At 49.3% G+C, this 19,347-nt stretch overlaps 2 protein-coding genes across 2 annotated transcripts; both read right to left on the bottom strand.

Moving 5' to 3' along the window:
• Window positions 1-14,988: 14,988 nt before the first annotated feature.
• On the bottom strand, window positions 14,989-17,013 carry LOC142716485 (protein kinase C delta type-like). Its single transcript, XM_075848711.1, has 2 exons — window positions 16,777-17,013; window positions 14,989-16,609 (listed from the first exon to the last, which is right to left on the bottom strand). The coding sequence occupies exons 1-2, from the start codon at window positions 16,872-16,874 to the stop codon at window positions 16,051-16,053; spliced, it is 657 nt and encodes a 218-aa protein (XP_075704826.1). The 5' UTR covers window positions 16,875-17,013; the 3' UTR covers window positions 14,989-16,050.
• On the bottom strand, window positions 17,007-18,752 carry LOC142716484 (protein kinase C-like 1). Its single transcript, XM_075848710.1, has 2 exons — window positions 18,473-18,752; window positions 17,007-17,306 (listed from the first exon to the last, which is right to left on the bottom strand). The coding sequence occupies exons 1-2, from the start codon at window positions 18,710-18,712 to the stop codon at window positions 17,007-17,009; spliced, it is 540 nt and encodes a 179-aa protein (XP_075704825.1). The 5' UTR covers window positions 18,713-18,752.
• Window positions 18,753-19,347: the final 595 nt, after the last annotated feature.

Here is a 19,347-nt window from a genome sequence, read left to right as displayed (position 1 = left end):
AAGAGCTTTTGATTTCTGTAAATATGACCTCCTGATGCTGCAAATTCAACAAATGACCATTTTAGTCTCTTTACAACTTTTAAAATGTTTTGATCTCTGTTGTGCATAATAATGTGAAACAAAAAATTCAGTTATCATTAGGATATTTGTTCAATAAAATTAGCATTATACTCCAACGGTTGATGCTTGAAGATTATACTGACTGTTATTTGCATCGACTATTTAGGAAAATCAGTGAAAAATAACATTTGCGTAATAATTTGGAATACAGTGTAGATCGAAATCCGGAGCATTAACCGGTCACTGCCGGCTCCGTGGTTTCCTTCACTGTAATTGACATCAGCACCAAAACCAGTTAATGTGTATAACGTACAAACGTGAGCGCCACACTTTCTGTATCCCACCCCCGGTAATGGAGGGGGGGCAGACATCTTGGCTGTATGGGGCCCAGACATTCCTGATGGTGGCCCTGGCAGTTATGATCCGGTAGAGCTGGTTGTCACCCGGGCCGCTTCATTCCACTGTATGGCTTTGGACTTCTCAAGTTTGTCCTGCAAAAAAATACAAAAAGTTATTTTGTGTTACTGCATTACAAAGACTTTGTGCAAATTAGAAAAGAAAAAACAGCAGTAAAGTCAGTAAACGGTCCTCGTGCTGTGAGGTTGTTCGGCTGCTCATTCAGTCTGTTTCTGGTTTGGTAGCCGAATGGTGGCCATTTTGGCCTAAAAGGGCAAATTTGCTGCTCTGGAGACTGGGAAAACCGGACAGTGAGAACCCCAATGTTAACTGAAATAGCAGCATATTGGTTGTCGCACAGTTTTTCCAGATAATGGAAACCTAAAAATATAAATTCAGAACTTTTCGGTTATCTAATGTATATGGCTTGGCTTCAAGGGATTCTTTACTTTTTTCGGGGGTTCTCCAGACAATCACTACATTTTAGAAAGGGTCCCTTGACATTAAGCTGATTACAAAGTGTTCCCCTGAAGGGACCCCCAGCGATCAGCTGTGATGAGTAGGGAAACCTGGCAGTAAGTGTTCAATTTCCCTGCAGCACCACCACAGGAGAAATTAGGCATTACACAGTGTCCATTCATAGCAATGTGGTGTCTGCGTAATACAAGACAGGTCCACCAAAAAGAGAGAGATGTTCTTTGTAACCGCTCTCCACTCTGGCCGAGAGATGAACATGAAAATGAATGTTCTTGAATGAATTATACATGGGCGGCTCAGCCTGCCAGAGCGTGTCTCTCTTTTGGGTCATAGAGTGGCATCAAGGCATATGATATCCATAATGCTAAATAGGTGAGACAAACCCTTTAATCTCTTCTGCTGCCTATTACAATAGTAAATGAATAAGGCTGCATGAGTGATATCACGTCTGTAGGGTCCAGCTGCATGGTTGTCAGCCACGTCTGTAGGGTCCAGGTGCATGTTTGTACGCCACGTCTGTAGGGCCCATGTGCATGGTTGTCAGCCACGTCTGTAGGGTCCAGGTAAATGGTTGTCAGCCACATCTGTAGGGTCCAGGTGCATGGTTGTCAGCCACCTCTGTAAGGTCCAGGTGCATGGTTGTCAGCCACGTTTGTAGGGTCCAGGTGCATGAGTGATATCACGTCTGTAGGGTCCAGGTGCATGGTTGTCAGCCGCGTCTGTAGGGTCCAGGTGCATGGTTGTCAGCCGCGTCTGTAGGGTCCAGGTGCATGGTTGTCGGCTGCGTCTGTAGGGTCCAGGTGCATGGTTGTCAGCCACGTCTGTAATGTCAAGGTGCATGGTTGTCAGCCACATTTGTAGGGTCCAGGTGCATGGTTGTCAGCCGCGTCTGTAGGGTCCAGGTGCATGGTTGTCAGCCGCGTCTGTAGGGTCCAGGTGCATGGTTGTCAGCTGCGTCTGTAGGGTCCAGGTGCATGGTTGTCAGCCACGTCTGTAAGGTCCAGGTGCATGGTTGTCAGCCACATTTGTAGGGTCCAGGTGTATGGTTGTCAGCCGCGTCTGTAGGGTCCAGGTGCATGGTTGTCAGCCGCGTCTGTAGAGTCCAGGTGCATGAGTGATATCACGTCTGTAGGGTCCAGGTGCATGGTTGTCAGCCGCGTCTGTAGGGTCCAGGTGCATGGTTCTCAGCCGCGTCTGTAGGGTCCAGGTGCATGGTTCTCAGCCGCGTCTGTAGGGTCCAGATGCATGGTTGTCAGCTGCGTCTGTAGGGTGCAGATGCATGGTTGTGAGCCACGTCTGTAGAGTCCAGGTGCATGGTTGTCAGTCACGTCTGTAGGGTCCAGGTGCATGGTTGTCAGCCACGTCTGTAGGGTCCAGGTGCATGGTTGTCAGCCATATCTGTAGGGTCCAGGTGCATGAGTGATATCACGTCTGTAGGGTCCAGGTGCATGGTTGTCAGCCACGTCTGTAGGGTTCAGGTGCATGATTGTCAGCCACATCTGTAGGGTCCAGGTGCATGGTTGTCAGCCACGTCTTTAGGGTCCAGGTGCATGATTGTCAGCCGGGTCTGTAGGGTCCAGGTGCATGGTTGTCAGCCACGTCTGTAGGGTACATGTGCATGGTTGTCAGCCATGTCTGTAGGGTCCAGGTGCATGGTTGACAGCCACGTCTGTAGGGTCCAGGTGCATGGTTGTCAGCCACATCTGTAGGGTCCAGGTGCATGGTTTCAGCCACGTCTGTAGGGTCCAGGTGTATGGTTGTCAGCCACTTCTGGAGGGTCCAGGTGCATGGTTGTCAACCACGTCTGTAGAGTCCAGGTGCATGGTTGTCAGACACGTCTGTAGGGTCCAGGTGCATGGTTGTCAGCCACGTCTGTAGGGTCCAGGTGCATGGTTGTCAGCCACGTCTGTAGAGTCCAGGTGCATGGTTGTCAGTCACGTCTGTAGAGTTCAGGTGCATGGTTGTCAGCCACGTCTGTAGGGTCCAGGTGCATGGTTGTCAGCCATATCTGTAGGGTCCAGGTGCATGAGTGATATCACGTCTGTAGGGTCCAGGTGCATGGTTGTCAGCCACGTCTGTAGGGTTCAGGTGCATGATTGTCAGCCACGTCTGTAGGGTCCAGGTGCAGGGTTGTCAGCCACGTCTGTAGGGTCCAGGTGCATGGTTGTCAGCCATGTCTGTAGGGTCCAGGTGCATGGTTGACAGCCACGTCTGTAGGGTCCAGGTGCATGGTTGTCAGCCACATCTGTAGGGTCCAGGTGCATGGTTTCAGCCACGTCTGTAGGGTCCAGGTGCATGGTTGTCAGCCACTTCTGGAGGGTCCAGGTGCATGGTTGTCAGCCACGTCTGTAGAGTCCAGGTGCATGGTTGTCAGCCACGTCTGTAGGGTCCAGGTGCATGGTTGTCAGCCACGTCTGTAGGGTTCAGGTGCATGATTGTCAGCCACGTCTGTAGGGTCCAGGTGCAGGGTTGTCAGCCACGTCTGTAGGGTCCTGGTGCTTGGTTGTCAGCCACGTCTGGAGGGTCCAGGTGCATGGTTGTCAGCCACGTCTGTAGGGTCCAGGTGCATGGTTGTCAGCCACGTCTGTAGGGTCAGGTGTATGGTTGTCAGCCAAAACAACAAAAAACACTCCTGCCAAACCAGTTACCCCTTTGCCTTTGCCAAATCCCATTTACATGGGTGAAAATGAGAAAAAAACCAGTAAAACCCAGAACAATTATTTTGTATAAAAGAGGAAAGCAGAAGTTCCAGCCGTTATTCCAGCCTGTAGTGAAACTTGTGTCTGGTCATTCCGGGGGTTCAGTGGGGTGATAACTTATTACTGGGAGTTTATACAGTGGACAAATATCGGAGGCAGAACCTCAGGGCCAGTGGCGTAGCTACCACTATAGCAGCCGTAGCGGCTGCTGCGGGGCCCGCGGCATGAGGGGGCCCGTGTCGCCCGCCGGCACGGTCCGCCACCATGGCCGGAGGCTCCACTAGCAGCCGCTATGGCTGCTACAGCGCGACGCCACTAAACACTACGGCAGAGCAGGGAGGTATCTCCCCGCTCTGCCATTAAACAAAAGACATGTATCCCCTAGCCACAGGATATCCACAGGATTGGGGATACATGTGTGATCGCTGGCATTGATAGGGAGAACGGGGGACTGAAAGTCCCCTGAAGTTCTCCATCACAAACCTCGAACTTCCGGGGTCTGTGTCGGCAGCTCCGTAGAAATGAATGGAGCGCCGTTCGCGCTTGTGCGCATGCGTGACCAGCGCTCCTTTCATTTTTATTGAGCTGCGCAGTCAGAGGTTAGTCATGGAGAACTTCAGGGGACTTTCAGTCCCCCGTTCTCCTTATCGCTGCCAGCGATCACACATGTATCCCCTATCCTGTGGATATCCTGTGGATAGCGGATACATATCTTTTGTAGGACACACTGTAGGTCACTTTTTTTGGGGGGTTGGGGACGCTGTACGGCGTTCCCAACAGTGGGGGGCTGTATGGCGTTCCCTACAGGGGGGGCTGTATTGCGCTATCTCTAGGGGGGTGTATGGCGTTATCTACAGAGGGGGCTGTATGGCGCTATCTACAGAGGGGGCTGTATGGCGCTATCTACAGGGGGGGTCTGTATGGCATTCCCTACAGGGAGGGGGCTGTATGGCGTTCCCTACAGGGGGTGGCTGTATGGCGTTCCCTACAGGGGGTGGTTGTATGGTGTTCCCTACAGGGGGGGGCTGTGTGGCGTTCCCTACAGGGGGGGGCTGTGTGGCATTCCCTACAGGGGGGGGGCTGTATGGTGTTCCCTACAGGGGGGGGGCTGTATGGCGTTAGCGCCATATAGTCCCCTCTGTAGAGAACGCCATACAGCCCCCTCTGTAGATAACGCCACACAGCCCCCCTGTAGATAGCGCCATACAGCCCCCTCTGTAGATAGCGCCATACACCCCCCTGTAGATAGCGCCATACAGCCCCCTCTGTAGATAACGCCATACACCCCCCCTGTAGATAGTGTAATACAGCCCCCTCTGTAGATAGCGTCATACACCCCCCTGTAGATAGCGCCATACAGCCCCCCTGCAGATACCGCCATACAGTCCCCCCTGTAGATAGTGCCATACAGCCCCCTCTGTAGATAACGCCATACAGCCCCCTCTGTAGATAGCGCCATACAGCCCCCTCTGTAGATAGCGCCATACAGCCCCCTCTGTAGATAGCGCCATACAGCCCCCTCTGTAGATAGCGCCATACAGCCCCCTCTGTAGATAGCGCCATACAGCCCCCTCTGTAGATAGCGCCATACAGCCCCCTCTGTAGATAGCGCCATACAGCCCCCTCTGTAGATAGCGCCATACAGCCCCCTCTGTAGATAGCGCCATACAGCCCCCTCTGTAGATAGCGCCATACAGCCCCCTCTGTAGATAGCGCCATACAGCCCCCTCTGTAGATATTGCCATACAGCCCCCTTTGTAGATAACGCCATACACCCCCTTCTGTAGATAGCGCCATACAGCCCCCTCTGTAGATAGTGCCATACAGCCCCCTCTGTAGATAGCGCCATACAGCCCCCTCTGTAGATAGCACCATACAGCCCCCTCTGTAGATAGCGCCATACAGCCCCCTCTGAAGATATCGCCATACAGCCCCCTCTGTACATAACGCCATACAGCCCCCCTGTAGATAACGCCATACACCCCCTTCTGTAGATAATGCCATACAGTCCCCCTTGTAGATAACGCCATACAGTCCCACCTGTAGATAAAGCCATACAGTCCCCCCTGTAGATAACGCCATACAGCACCCTCTGTACATAACGCCATCCAGCCCCCCCCTGTAGATCACGCCATACAGCCCCCTCTGTAGATATCGCCATCCAGCCCCCCCTGTAGATAACGCCATACAGATATGGGGTCGTGCTGCAGCTCCTTGCACCGCCGGGCAGCTGGGGTGCTGCTGTGAATGGGGTCATGTTGCAGCTCCTTGCACCGCCGGGCAGCTGGGGTGATGCTGTGAACGGGGTCGTGCTGCAGCTCCTTGCACTGCCGGGCAGCTGGGGTGCTGCTGTGAATGGGGTCGTGGTGCAACTCCTTGCACCGCCGGGCAGCTGGGGGGATGCTGTGAACGGGGTCATGCTGCAGCTCCTTGCACCGCTGGGATGCTGCTGTGAATGGGGTCATGTTGCAGCTCCTTGCACCGCCGGGCAGCTGGGGTGCTGCTGTGAATGGGGTCGTGCTGCAGCTTCTTGCACCGCTGGGCAGCTGGGGTGCTGCTGTGAACGGGGTCGTGCTTCTGCTCCTTGAACCGCTGGGCAGCTGGGGTGCTGGTGCGCAGGGAAACACAGTAAAGGGGACACAGGGTTATATCAGCACTGCGGCCCCTTCATTCTCTGGTCGGGGACCCAGAGGCTGGATCCCCATCAATCATAATGTAATGGCATAGGCCATCGATCGAGTGGGGGGGGGGGGGGGTGCTCTAGTTGTAAAATAACATACAATGTATGATCATACCCTTACCCCCACAAACATGGGCCTATAATCCCCCTCTTACAGTGTACAGGCCTAATACCACCCCCACATACAACTCCCATGTCACACAAAGCCTATATAGTCCCCAGCACACAGTATCCTCTCATTCCTCCCCCCCCCCCAATAAAGTGCAGAGCATCTGAAACAATGTCCCCCTACCTTCCCCCACAACACATGACCCTGCATCAGACATTCACCAGGCCACAGATGTGCAGCAGATTGTCCCAGTGTCTCCAGGATGCAGATAGGGCAGGGTCCTACATCCTCCTGCTGCTGGTGTTTTTCATTCATTGACAGGAAGCAGTGGATGTTATCAGGTTGACTCCCCCTCCACATACTCTGATGCAGCCAGAGAGCCCTCCCCCTCCATGTCCTGCAATGGTCAGTGTGAGGTCAGAGCTTCCCTTTTGCTGATTGGTGGAGCACTTGTCAGCTGACAGGCCCTTCTACCAATCACAGCTTCTGCTCAGTAAAAGAAGCTCTTATCTCCGTCTCTAGCAGCTGATTAGAGCATGAAGCAATGTCAGAGCGGCCCCCGAGCAGCTGCATGAGGCGTCTTACCCCGGAGCACTGTGCGGCTGGGGAGGAAGTGGAGAGCAGCTGCATGAGGCGTCTTACCCCGGAGAACTGTGCGGCTGGGGAGGAAGAGGAGAGCAGCTGCATGAGGCGTCTTACCCCGAAGCACTGTGCGGCTGGGGAGGAAGAGGAGAGCAGCTGCATGAGGCGTCTTACCCCGGAGCACTGTGCGGCTGGGGAGGAAGAGGAGAGCAGCTGCATAAGTAGTCTTACCCCGGAGCACTGTGCGGCCGGGGAGGAAGAGGAGAGCAGCTGCATGAGGCGTCTTACCCTGGAGCACTGTGCGGCTGGGGAGGAAGAGGAGAGCATCTGCATGAGGCGTCTTACCCTGGAGCACTGTGCTGCTGGGTAGGAAGAGGAGAGCAGCTGCATGAGGCGTCTTACCCCGGAGCACTGTGCGGCTGGGGACGAAGAGGAGAGCAGCTACATGAGGAGTCTTACCCCGGAGCACTGTGCGGCTGGGGAGGAAGAGGAGAGCAGCTGCATGAGGCGTCTTACCCCGGAGCACTGTGCGGCTGGGGAGGAAGAGGAGAGCAGCTGCATGAGGCGTCTTACCCCGGAGCACTGTGCGGCTGGGGAGGAAGAGGAGAGCATCTGCATGAGGCGTCTTACCCCGGGGGCTATATGGCACTGTCTAAAGGAGGGGGCTGCATAGCACTGTCTACAGGGGGGGCTGTATGGCACTATTTACAGGGGGGCCAAACCTACAAGGCCAGGCTGAAGGAGGGGGCGCCGCAGAGCAGCTGTATCAAAACAGATGATCGTTACTACAGCCACCCAGCATACAGGGATCAGCTGTTTTGATGGGGCTGCTCTTTGGCGCCCCCCTTCCGCTCAGGCTTTTCCATTCCCATGGAACCCCCATCCCCCCCTCTCGCGGCACCGCTCCCCCGTCACCCCCCCCTCGCGGGACTGACCACCCCTCTCGCGGCACCTCTCCCCCACGCCACTCGCGGCACCGACGCCACCCCTCCCACCCCTAACTTCTCCCTCTCCTGGCAGGCTATCAGGGAGGGAAAACACACACACGCACACAATTATTTTTTTCTTAAATATATATATATTTCTTTTTATCTATGTATTATCTAGGGGTATAGTGAGCATTTTGAACCCACAGGTTTTTTTGCAGAAATTATTGGAATTAGGCCGTGAAAATTAAAATCTACATGTTTGCAAAGAAAATGTAGGTTTAGCTCATTTGTTTTCATTCTCACAAGGACTAAAGGAGAAAAAGCACCCCAACATTTGTAGAGCAGTTTCTCTTGAGTAAGGCCCCATGCACACGAACGTAAAAACGCCCGTAATTACAGGCGGTAATTACGGGCCCATAGACTTCTATTGGCCATGGGTACCTTCCCGTTTGTTTACGGGAAGGTGTCCATGCCGTTTAAAAATATGGAACATGTCCTATTTCAGGCCGTAATTACGACACCGGCAGGCCCATAGAAGACTATGGGGCTCCCGTAATTACGGGTGGCTACGTGTGTGCACCCGTAATTACGGGAGCGTTGCTAGGCGACATCAGGGGATAGTCACTGTCCAGGGTGTTGAAAAAATTAACTGATCGGCAGTAACTCTTTCAGCACCCGGGACAGTGACTACCGCTGGGGTTAATAGTATTAAAAGTTAACTTACCCAGAACTCCCTGCTTCTTCCTCCATTCCGGCCTCCCGGGATGACGTTTCATCCCATGTGACCGCTGCAGCCAATCACAGGCCAATCACAGGCTGCAGTGGACAAAGGACCCGTATTTACGCCAGTAATTACGGGAGGAAAAAAATACGCTCGTGTGCATGGGGCCTAAAACAATACCCCACATGTGGTCATAAACGGCTGTTTGGACACACGGCAGGGCTTAGAAGGGAAAGAGCGCCATTTGGCTTTTGGAGCTCAAATTTAGCAGGAATGGTTTGCGGAGGCCACGTCGGATTTGCAAAGCCCCTGAGGAGAAAAAGCAGTGGAAACCCCCACAAGTGACCCCATTTTGGAAACTACACCCCATGAGGAAATGATCTAGGGGTATAGTGAGCATTTTGACGCCACAGGTTTTTTGCATAAATTATTGGAATTAGGTGGTGAAAATGAAAATCTATATGTTTGCAAAGAAAATGTAGGTTTAGCTAATTTGTTTTCATTCCCACACGACTAAAGGAGAAAAAGCACCCCAACATTTGTAGAGCAGTTCCTCCCGAGTAAAACAATACCCCACGTGTGGTCATAAACGGCTGTTTGAACACACGGCAGGGCTCAGAAAGGAAAGAGCGCCATTTGGAGTTCAAATTTAGCTGGAATGGTTTGCAGAGGCCATGTCACATTTTCAAAGCCCCTGAGTGGCCAAAACAGTTGAAACCCCCCAAAAGTTACTCCATTTGGGAAACTACACCCCTCAAGGAATATATCAAGGGGTATAGTGAGCATTTAAAAAAAAATGTGTCATTTAAAAATCCATGGATGTGTGATAAACTTTGAAGCACTCCTTTATGCACAGGCCAGATATGTCGGGGCAGGTTTCACAATGATAAGTTGTGTCTCGTCTTCTCCCCCTTTTGTAACACACTTTGCACCTTTTTTGGCTCCTTCCCTTTTTACCAGTGGAGGGGATTCCTTCAGGAAAGTGTTGCCCTGGTACAATACGTGGACCATCGCTTCTAGAAGTACTGGGGCTCTCCCCTTCCTGGTCCCCAAATACAAGGGCCTTTATCAGCACCTCTTGAAAATTAAGGAATGTCCCTGTGCGGCCTGCACATTGGTACAGCACGTAAGCGTTATACAATGCCATCTGTACCATGTGCACGGACAGCTTTTTATACCACACCTTTGTTTTCCGCATGGCACTGTACGGCTTCAGTACTTGATCAGAGAGATCACCCCCTCCCATGTACTTATTGTAGCCGAGGATGCAGTCTGGCTTGGGGGTCATTGTGGTGGTACCTTGGACAGGGACAGGGGTTCTGCCGCTACCGTGCATTGTGGTCAACATAAGGACGTCCCTCTTGTCCTTATACTTGACCAGCAACATGTTCTCGCTATTTAGTGACCTGCTTTCTCTTTTTCTTAGGGGTTGCCCAATCAGATTTTTAGAGAGGCCTCTCTGGTTTTTGCGCACGGTGCCGCATGCTGCAGGACTTTTGGTGGAGAGGCAGTTAAATAGTGGGATGCTGGTATAGAAGTTATCCACGTAAAGGGGGTAAGCCTGGTCCAGCAGTGGGTGCACCAAGTCCCACACTATTTTCCCACTAACCCCCAGGACAGGGGGGCATTCTGGGGGTTCTATCCTGGCGTCCTTCCCTTCATAAACCCTAAACCTGTAGGTGCACACTGAGCTGCTCCCGCACAGCTTCTACATTTTAATTCCATACCTCGCCCTCTTGCTTGGCAGGTATTGGCGGAAATTTAGTCTCCCCTTAAAATGTAAAAAGGACTCGTCTATTGCTATGTTCTTTTCGGGGGTGTACACTTCCTGAAATTTGGTGCAGAAATAATCAATCATTGGCCTGATCTTGAATAGGCGGTCGTATGTGGGGTCATCACGGGGCGGGCACTGTGCATTATCCTTATAATACAAAAATTTCAGAATTATTTCAAAACGTGCCCGGGTCATTGCCATGCGGTATAATGGGGTGCTGTATAAACTGTCCGCACTCCAGTATTGCCTAATCGCTGGCTTTTTTACTAGGCCCATATGTAGGACAAGGCCCCAAAATGTAATAATCTCCGCTGCCTCTATGGGGGTCCACCTAGCAAATGATGACGTGGGGTTTTGGGCTAAAAATTGCCGGGCGTATAAATTTGTCTGGGCTGCCATTAAATTAACAAAATCCTCAGAGAAAAAGAGCTTGAAATAGTCAATTTCTGTGAGGCCTACAGTCTCTAACCGAATTCCTGAGCTCCCTGTGAAATCCGGAATGTGAGGCTCATAATTATCAGGGGGTGGGTTCCACAGGGTATCACTCATTTGTGGGTTTGCCTCAGCTGATGTGCTGGGGCGTCTTTGCGGGGGTTCCTCATCACTGGATGAGGATGATGATGATGAGGAGGTCAATAGGAATGGGGCAATTTCCTCTTCTCCCGCGCTGGCTGATTCAGTGTCAGGACCAGGATGGCGGATGCCTCTTCTGCTGAATAGACCAATTGAGATGATTGGGACATTTTTATTAGGGGGGTATGTAGTGCTTCAACACGTGTAATACTCCATTTATTTGTATAGAGGTGGTTGTGTATGTTGTGCTTTTACACGTGTATATGACATTTATAGGAAAACAAAAAGAACTATAAGAAAAATTTAGGAGAAAGAAATTTACTGCACGTTCAATTTAGAACTGTGAAAAAACTTGAGCTACAACTGTGTCGCTGCGCTCTCAAAAATATAGTGACCGAACTTCAGTTACAAAAAGCTGAATGTCCGTCAGTAAACAGACGCTGACGAGAAGCTGTAGATTTACTCAAACTGTATAAATAACATATAGCTATAACTTCTGCTATGTATTTATTTTACAAAACGGACATCAGTAAACGTCCGCTACTCTAACGCCCTAACGCTACCCTGCGTAAACAAATGACCACTGAGGCTGATTATTAGACTCAGCACTCAGTGGCCCCAGGGCGCACCCAAAAAAAAGGTGCAGTAAAAAAAAGGCCACAAAATAAAAACCCTGCACCTATAATTGATCAGATCAGTGATGACGGTCACTGATCAGTGCTCAGCGGCACAGGAAGCACACAGTAAATTGGTGCGGGTAGAAAAAGATGAAAAAAACGTAGCGTCAAAAAAAATTACCAAGGATGCTGATCAGTGATGGCGGTCACTGATCAGCACTCAGTGGCCACAGGACGTAACAAGGGAAAGAGGGGGAGGGGGAAGGGTACAGGGATAAGAAGTTTAGGAAAAAAACAAGTGCTGCTAAAAAAAAAAAATCAGCAGCAGCACAGATGATGATGACGAAGGTTCACTCTGCAGCAGGAAGCAGTCAGATGAAGACGTCACAGCAGGATGGCAGCACAGAAGGCCTCAGATTCGGTAAGTATGGCTCACAGACGGTCACACCAGCTCTGCTCACCGTTCCTAACCGGAATGAGGTGGGCAGAGCTGGTGGAGGGTGTTTCAAACACTCGCCATGGCTGCGATTGGTCAATCGGTGCAGACCAACCAATCGTAGCGATCGGGGGGATGGCATCCCTGCCACCTCGTCATCGCTACATGGCAGGGACTGGTGCTGTCCTAGGCAGCACCAATCACCACCATATCACTGTGCCCTGTGGCACAGTGATTGGTGAAAGCCGCAAACAGCCGCAATTGGCCGCTCTGAATTGACCGGCCAATTGCAGCGATCGCCGATGAGGGGCGGTTGAGCCACCCCCTAGCCCTCGCGTAAAGATGGTCTGCTGTTATGAACAGCAGCCATCTTTACTTTGTAACTTTTAGTTTTTCCACTGTAACCCCTTCTTCATTTGGCGTATGGATACGGCAATTTGCGGGAAGTCATGGCTTTCCATGACGTATCTATATGGCAAATGTTGGGAAGGGGTTAAACCACTAGCCGTGATCATATAAGCTACAGTGGCATCACCACGGGTATGCTAAAGCACCACGCCTCCCAGGGTCCGTCCCTTAGAGAAGCCCATGGATTTTTAATTGACATATTTTTTTAAATGCTCACTATACCCCTTGATAAATTCCTTGAGGGCTGTAGTTTCCCAAATGGAGTCACTTTTGGTGGGTTTCCACTGTTTTGGCCACTCAGGGGCTTTGCAAATGTGACATGGCCTCCGCAAACCATTCCAGCTAAATTTGAACTCCAAATGGCGCTCTTTCCCTTCTGAACCCTGCCGTGTGTCCAAACAGCCGTTTATGACCACGTGTGCCCCTGAACACAAGACTCTGGGTATTATATATATATATATATATATATATATACCACTGACCACCAGACTCTGGATACTATATATACCACTGACCACTAGACTCTGGATACTATATATACCACTGACCACAAGACTCTGGATACTAAATGTACCACTGACCACTAGTCTCTGGATACTATATATACCAATGGCCACCAGACTTTGGATACTATATGTACCACTGACCACCAGACTCTGGATACTATATGTACCACTGACCACTAGACTCTGGATACTATATGTACCACTGACCACCAGACTGTGAATACTTTATGTACCACTGGCCACCAGACTTAGGATACTATATGTACCACTGACTACTGGAAACCACATGTAAGTGGATATGGGTCAGTTCACCACCACTGGATTAGGGATCGGAGGCGGCTGTATGACAATATGGACTAGTGATGAGGCCGGTCAGAGTTTGTGTTTAGTCAGTATTCACATTAGTTTGCAGAGTCACAGGTGGAGTGAAACGCGTGGGGCGATGGGGGTGATGGACGGCACATTGAGTGGCGTCATCCTCATGTTCCATTGGTGTCTGTACTGCAGGTTTCTTCCAGTGACATAACATATATGATCCCCGTATGGTAAGTTCTTTCTTACGTTTTTTCCTATATGACATTTTATGGCCTGTCACATAAAGGTGAGGTACCCACCAGGGCCGTATTTACCATTAGATACCTGCGGGCACCAGATCACTGTAGTACTACCGATAATGAATCCTCTTCCTGTGTGTTTTCCGATTTTATGTAACTAAAGCTTAATCGCTGTATAAATGAAAAGTTCTACAACTTCCTAATCTACTTTATGTTTCTTAGCTGAGAGCAGGACTAGCGATGTACAGGTTCACTGCATCTGAATGTAAGCAAGAGTGTCCTCATTCACTGACAGCAAACAGATCTTGAAAATGGTGAGTAATTGAAACATAAATGATATTATAAAGTTGTAGAACTTCTCATGTATACAGGAATAAAGTATTTATTATATGGGGGCATGGCTGTAAATATGCCCCCGGATATGACGACTCCTTGTATAGACCAGTCCTATTGGATCTCTCGGTGTGGACGTCTCTGCAGGGGATTTTTCTTCTTCATGAATGTTGATCTCTGGTGTGAAGGATCTGGTAACAGGAGCATCCATGAGGTGAGGGCCCTGACTGTAGGGGGCAGCATTGTAGCCGATCCTCCATCCCACACTGTGCCCCATTCAGTGTATCCCGTTTAGATAATCCTCCACAATCTAAATAGCCTGTACTTCAGCTCTCTCCTGCACTGATACATTGTAACAAACTCTCACTTATCATTATATAACCATTAAAGCTGTTTTCTGGTTTGGAAAACCCATTTTCAAATGCCCTATTAGGGAATTTTGGGGTAATAGTGTGGGTTCACCCGTTCAGGACCCTGATTAATTATCCAGAATGGAGAGGGGCAACAAACATCATCTCCTGCTCAGGAGGACCATCACATCCATGTATTACATGCCCAGCCCGGTGATTATAGAACTGTGTAATACTTTACTTCCCCTTTAGAGATGCTGTAGGGAAATTAAACTCTTGCAGCAAGTTCCCCCACAGATTACTGGACCCCTCTAGCAAAACGGTATTGTAAAAACCTGACAACCCCTGTAAGGCTCTGTTCACACCACATTTGGGCTTTAAATCTGACATATACCTTTAAAGTGTAGCTAAACGTTTGACAAACTTCTGACATGTCATAGTGACATAGTGACACGTCAGAAGATTGGATTGGTGGGGGTCCGAGCACTGAGACCCCCACCAATCACTAGAATGAAGCAGCTGAAGCCCCCGTGTGAGCGCTCAGTCGCTTCGTGTTTGTTCGGCTTTTTCCAGAAATAAATGTATCGGTGAACGGACTCAATAGAAAGTCTATGAGCCGATACATTTTTCCGGAAAAAGCCGAACAGACAGGAAGCGGCTGAGCGCTCACACGAGACCTTCAGCTGCTTCGTTCTAGTGATTGGTGGGGGTCTCAGAGCTCGCACAACCTTTACTACACAGAAGTCCAATGGGAATAAAGACAAGCACAAAGATGTAGGGGGTAAAAGGAAAGTTTTATTTACAGATAAGGGAAGGTTATATTTTATTATTAGGAGATTATTCTAGAAGTATTAAGACTACTATTATTATATACTGTGTATATGTATGTGTCATCTATTTATCTATCATCCTAAACCTATCTAAAGGCCGTGTTGATCCAGAGGAAGGCGAAAACCCCCTGTGAGGAATGAGCCAATTGTCCTCATATTAGGGGGGGAAATTCCTTCCTGACCCCAAATATGGCGATCGGCATAAATCCCAGGATCAAAGGCTGAAGTGTAACATGTGTAATATGGGGAAAGACTAGGGGAAAATTATTATTTTTTTTTTATTATTATTTTTAATGAACTGCTGTATTTATTTATGTGTAAACTATAAATTGTATTAAATTAAGATTATTTTTTAATTATTTTCTATATTTATATTATGTTACTTATGTGTGTTACTACTTATTACTCTATCATCCTAAACCTATTTAAGGCCGTGTTGATCCAGAGGAAGGCGAAAACCCCCTGTGAGGAATGAGCCAATTGTCCTCATATTAAGGGGGGAAAATTCCTTCCTGACCCCAAATATGGCGATCAGAATAATCCCAGGATCAAAGGCTAAAGTCTAATCTAAATGTACTATGTGTCTATATGCGGGTGTCTATACTTATCATGTAGTGTGGTGTCTATACTTATTATATAGTGGGGTGATGTGGGTGATGTGGGTGATGTGGGTGCATTACTTACCTGGCCTGTGCTGAGGTGAGATCAGGTATAATGGCCGCTCCGGCCCCAGGACTACAACATGCGGCTATTATTCCTGATCTCCCCAGATGGAAACTAAGCACAGGCCGCTCCTGGGGGGTGTAGAGGATCTTCAGGCTGGAGTGATGTCAGATGCCTGCCCGGGATTGGAGGATGGCAAGTCAAGGCTCTGGTGCAGCAGCAAGATGGCAGAGGTGTGGCATGAAGATGGTAAGGAGAGAGATGATGGTCTGGGCAGCCGAGGTGACATGCAGCAGCAGAGACTTGAGGCGCGGGTCAGGAGGCATGAAGTTCTGGGCCCTTGTCCTGAGATCTTATTGGGTCCAGCTTGGTGACATGAAGCTGAACCCGGCCAAGGGGTGAAGGGATTTGTTATTCTCTGGCCACTTCAGATGTTGGTTCTCCAGAATGGGCACAAATGGTGTAAATGGTGGCTGTGCCCTCCTCTCCTGCAGTTCCTCCCAGCCGATGGTGGAGAAGAATGGATGCTCTCTGATGTTCCCGCACACACCGAGGCGCCTCTTAGAATTTTTACGGACCAGTCTCTTGGTCAGATGTTTCACGTCAGGATTAAGCCAAGTTGGAAATTTAGGCTTCGCGGTGGTGATGGCTTTGATAGCCATTTGCCTGACGGGGCCGTTGTAAAATGGGGAGCGTCCTGCTGCCATCCTGGACACCACAATCCCCAGGCTCCACCAGTCAACTGCTGTGCCGTATTTTTTTCTAAGAAGCACCTCGGGGGCCATGTAATGCAACGTTCCCGTCACTCCACGGATCTTATTGGAGGCGGTGACGCCATCTTGGGCCAATCCCAGGTCGATGATACGGACGTGGCCATCTGCATCCAACATTATATTCTCCGGCTTTAGATCTCTGCAAAGAAATAAGACGAGAGAATGACAAATCCGCCCAGTGATCCAGGAGACGGGGGATGGGTCATTGCACAACCAAGAAGAATAGCCATTCAGGAATGTAGGAAAGCTGGGTGCACTGTTTCCAGCATGTAAAGGAGAATGAAAGAAGGGGGAAGTTCTGCTTACCGGTGGACGATGTTGTGTCCATGGAGGAACTGGAGGCCACATATCATCTCTGCTGTGTAGAATCTGATGGGGAGAACAGAGCGGAGTCTCAATGTCATGAAATCTTCCTCTATCAATTACCTAATATCATGTTATGATGGAGTGTGTGCGGTCTCTAGCAGAGAGGAGGCGCTGATTATGGCAGCCTGTATTCTGCATTCTCTGTATTATCCTTCATCTGACCTCCCCCCTCACCTTTTCTTCTTTCCACCCCCCTCAGTCTCCTGATTATTTACTTGCCTTACGTTGCCGATGTTCAAGCAGCCGCACATCCTGATCAAAGCCTCCAGGCTGCCACCGGACAGATACTCAGTGATAAAAAATGCCCGCTCCTCAGATTGATGTGCGGCATAGAGGTGGCATAGGAACGGGCAGTGTCTGGCCGCTAGGAGTATCCGCCGCTCTCTCATAATTTCGTCCGTATTGTCCCGTTTGGTGATCATTTTTACGGCCATGTAGGTGTTTCGGCCGGGGACTGATGCCAGGACCACCTGAGGAAAACAAATGGAGATTCCTCATGGGAAGAAGAAGGAACAGGGGTGGACAGAGAGGTGGGTCAGTCGGGTAGTGCCCAGGACTCTACAGCAGAACAAAGCTGAGCTCCCAGCATAATGCAGTGTCTGCTGTTGGGTCCTGTATGGAGAGGTCTTCACGCCTTACCCACATTTGACATAATTATCTTAGTTGGTGGGGGTAGTATGGAGCAGGATCATACGCTATAATAGCGACCGTGGCATCTAAACAGTTAAATAGAGGTAAGCTCCCGCTGTCACCCCATCACCCCTACCCGCAACGCGATCACAGTGTGTAGATAGTTGTCATGGCAGCCAGGGGGCCTAATGAAGACCCCAAGGTCTGCCAACTTGGTCCTCCTACTAAGCTTAATAGGAGGAGGCTAAAAGAACAATTCAAGCGATACATAAATATTGCAGTCAAAATAAATAAATAAACTTTTTTCTATTTCGTTTTGTTTAGCTCCTCGAAAAATGGAATAAAAAGTTAAAAAGTGATTAAAAGTTTTATGTAACCCAAAATAGTACCAATAAACAGTGCAGCTCGCCCCACAAAAAACAAGTCCTCACACCGCCCCATCAACAGAAAAAGAAAAACAATTCTGGGTTTCAGAATATGGAGACACAACAAATTAATGTTTTTACAAATCGTTTTTATTGGATAAAAAGTATAAAAAATAAACCAATATAATTTTGGTATCCCCGTTATTGTTCTGACCCGCAGAATAAAGGTAACATGTCATTTTTACCACTTAGTTAACACCATAAAAGCCAAATTATTAAACCAATGGAGGAATTTCTGTTTTGTTTTTTTTTGCTATTTCACCTAAAAAAAAAACAGCCTTTTACAAAGTTCCCAGTAAATGATATGGTACATTGAGTGGAGCCATTAAAAACTACAACTCGTGCCCCCAAAAATCAAAATCTCTCATATGTCGACAGAAAAATACTAAAATGAAAAACTAAAGTAGTGGTTATGGGGGCAGGAATACTTCTGGATGTCCTATTAGGCATCCCATAGGAGAACACTACACCCATCATCCATCCAGCATAACATGGTGACAACAGAGAACAATTGATGGAGATAAAAGGTCAACTTTAGGTTTACCACCCTATAAAATGAAATATTTAGATATTATACTCACTTTGCCAAAGCTGCCCCTACCCAGGACCTGGTGGATGGTGAAGCGGCTGATGGTAAGCCTGGCATAGGGGCTGGATGTTCCAGGGTCTTGGCTGCTCCCAGGTCTTGGCTCCTCATCCTCCAATCCTCTGTCCTTGGCTCCTCTCCTCTTCTTCTTGAATCCGGTGACGCTGTCCTCCTCCCTCTTCCTCTTCTCCTCTTCTCTCTTCTCTCCGTCTTCTCCATGTCCATTGGACGCCATTTTCACCAATATCTTCCTACCTGTAGACTTCAGTCCGATCGCTGCCGTCAACAGTTGAAAGTAAACGGCAGTTGGTCGTGTGCAGGTCACATGATGTCAGAGGTCATGGAATCCTCAGGTGGCACCTGCCTGGCAGTAACCTGCTCTGCCATGTCTGATGTGGGCATCATGAGTGCCAGTCTAGTGTCCAGAGCAGTGTTTCCCAACCAGGGTTTCTTATGGCCAGGTCAGGGGTCTGCAGAACACAGTAGCAATACATGCCACTCCTACAGTAGAGATAAACAACGGTTATTTGCTCAGGTTATTGGCAAAACCCTTTTCATCCACAATATAGAATCTGGGTTTATATTTAGGGGTCTGTATTTATTTAGGGGTCTGGTCTGGGGTCTGTATTTATTTAGGGGTCTGGTCTGGGGTCTCTATTTATTTAGGGGTCTAGTCTGGGGTCTGTATTTATTTAGGAGACGGGTATGTGGTCTCCATTGATTTAGGGGTCTGGTCTGGGGTCTGCATTTATTTAGGGGCCTGGTCTGGGGTCTGTATTTATTCAGGGCTCTGGTCTGGGGTCTGTATTTATTTAGGGGTCTGGTCTGGGGTCTGTATTTATTTAGGGGTCTGGTCTGGGGGTCTGCATT

The sequence above is a fragment of the Rhinoderma darwinii genome, unplaced genomic scaffold, assembly GCF_050947455.1.
Source record: "Rhinoderma darwinii isolate aRhiDar2 unplaced genomic scaffold, aRhiDar2.hap1 Scaffold_452, whole genome shotgun sequence".
Classification (NCBI taxonomy): Eukaryota; Metazoa; Chordata; class Amphibia; order Anura; family Rhinodermatidae; genus Rhinoderma; species Rhinoderma darwinii.
This window is presented reverse-complemented; position numbering and strand designations above follow the sequence as displayed.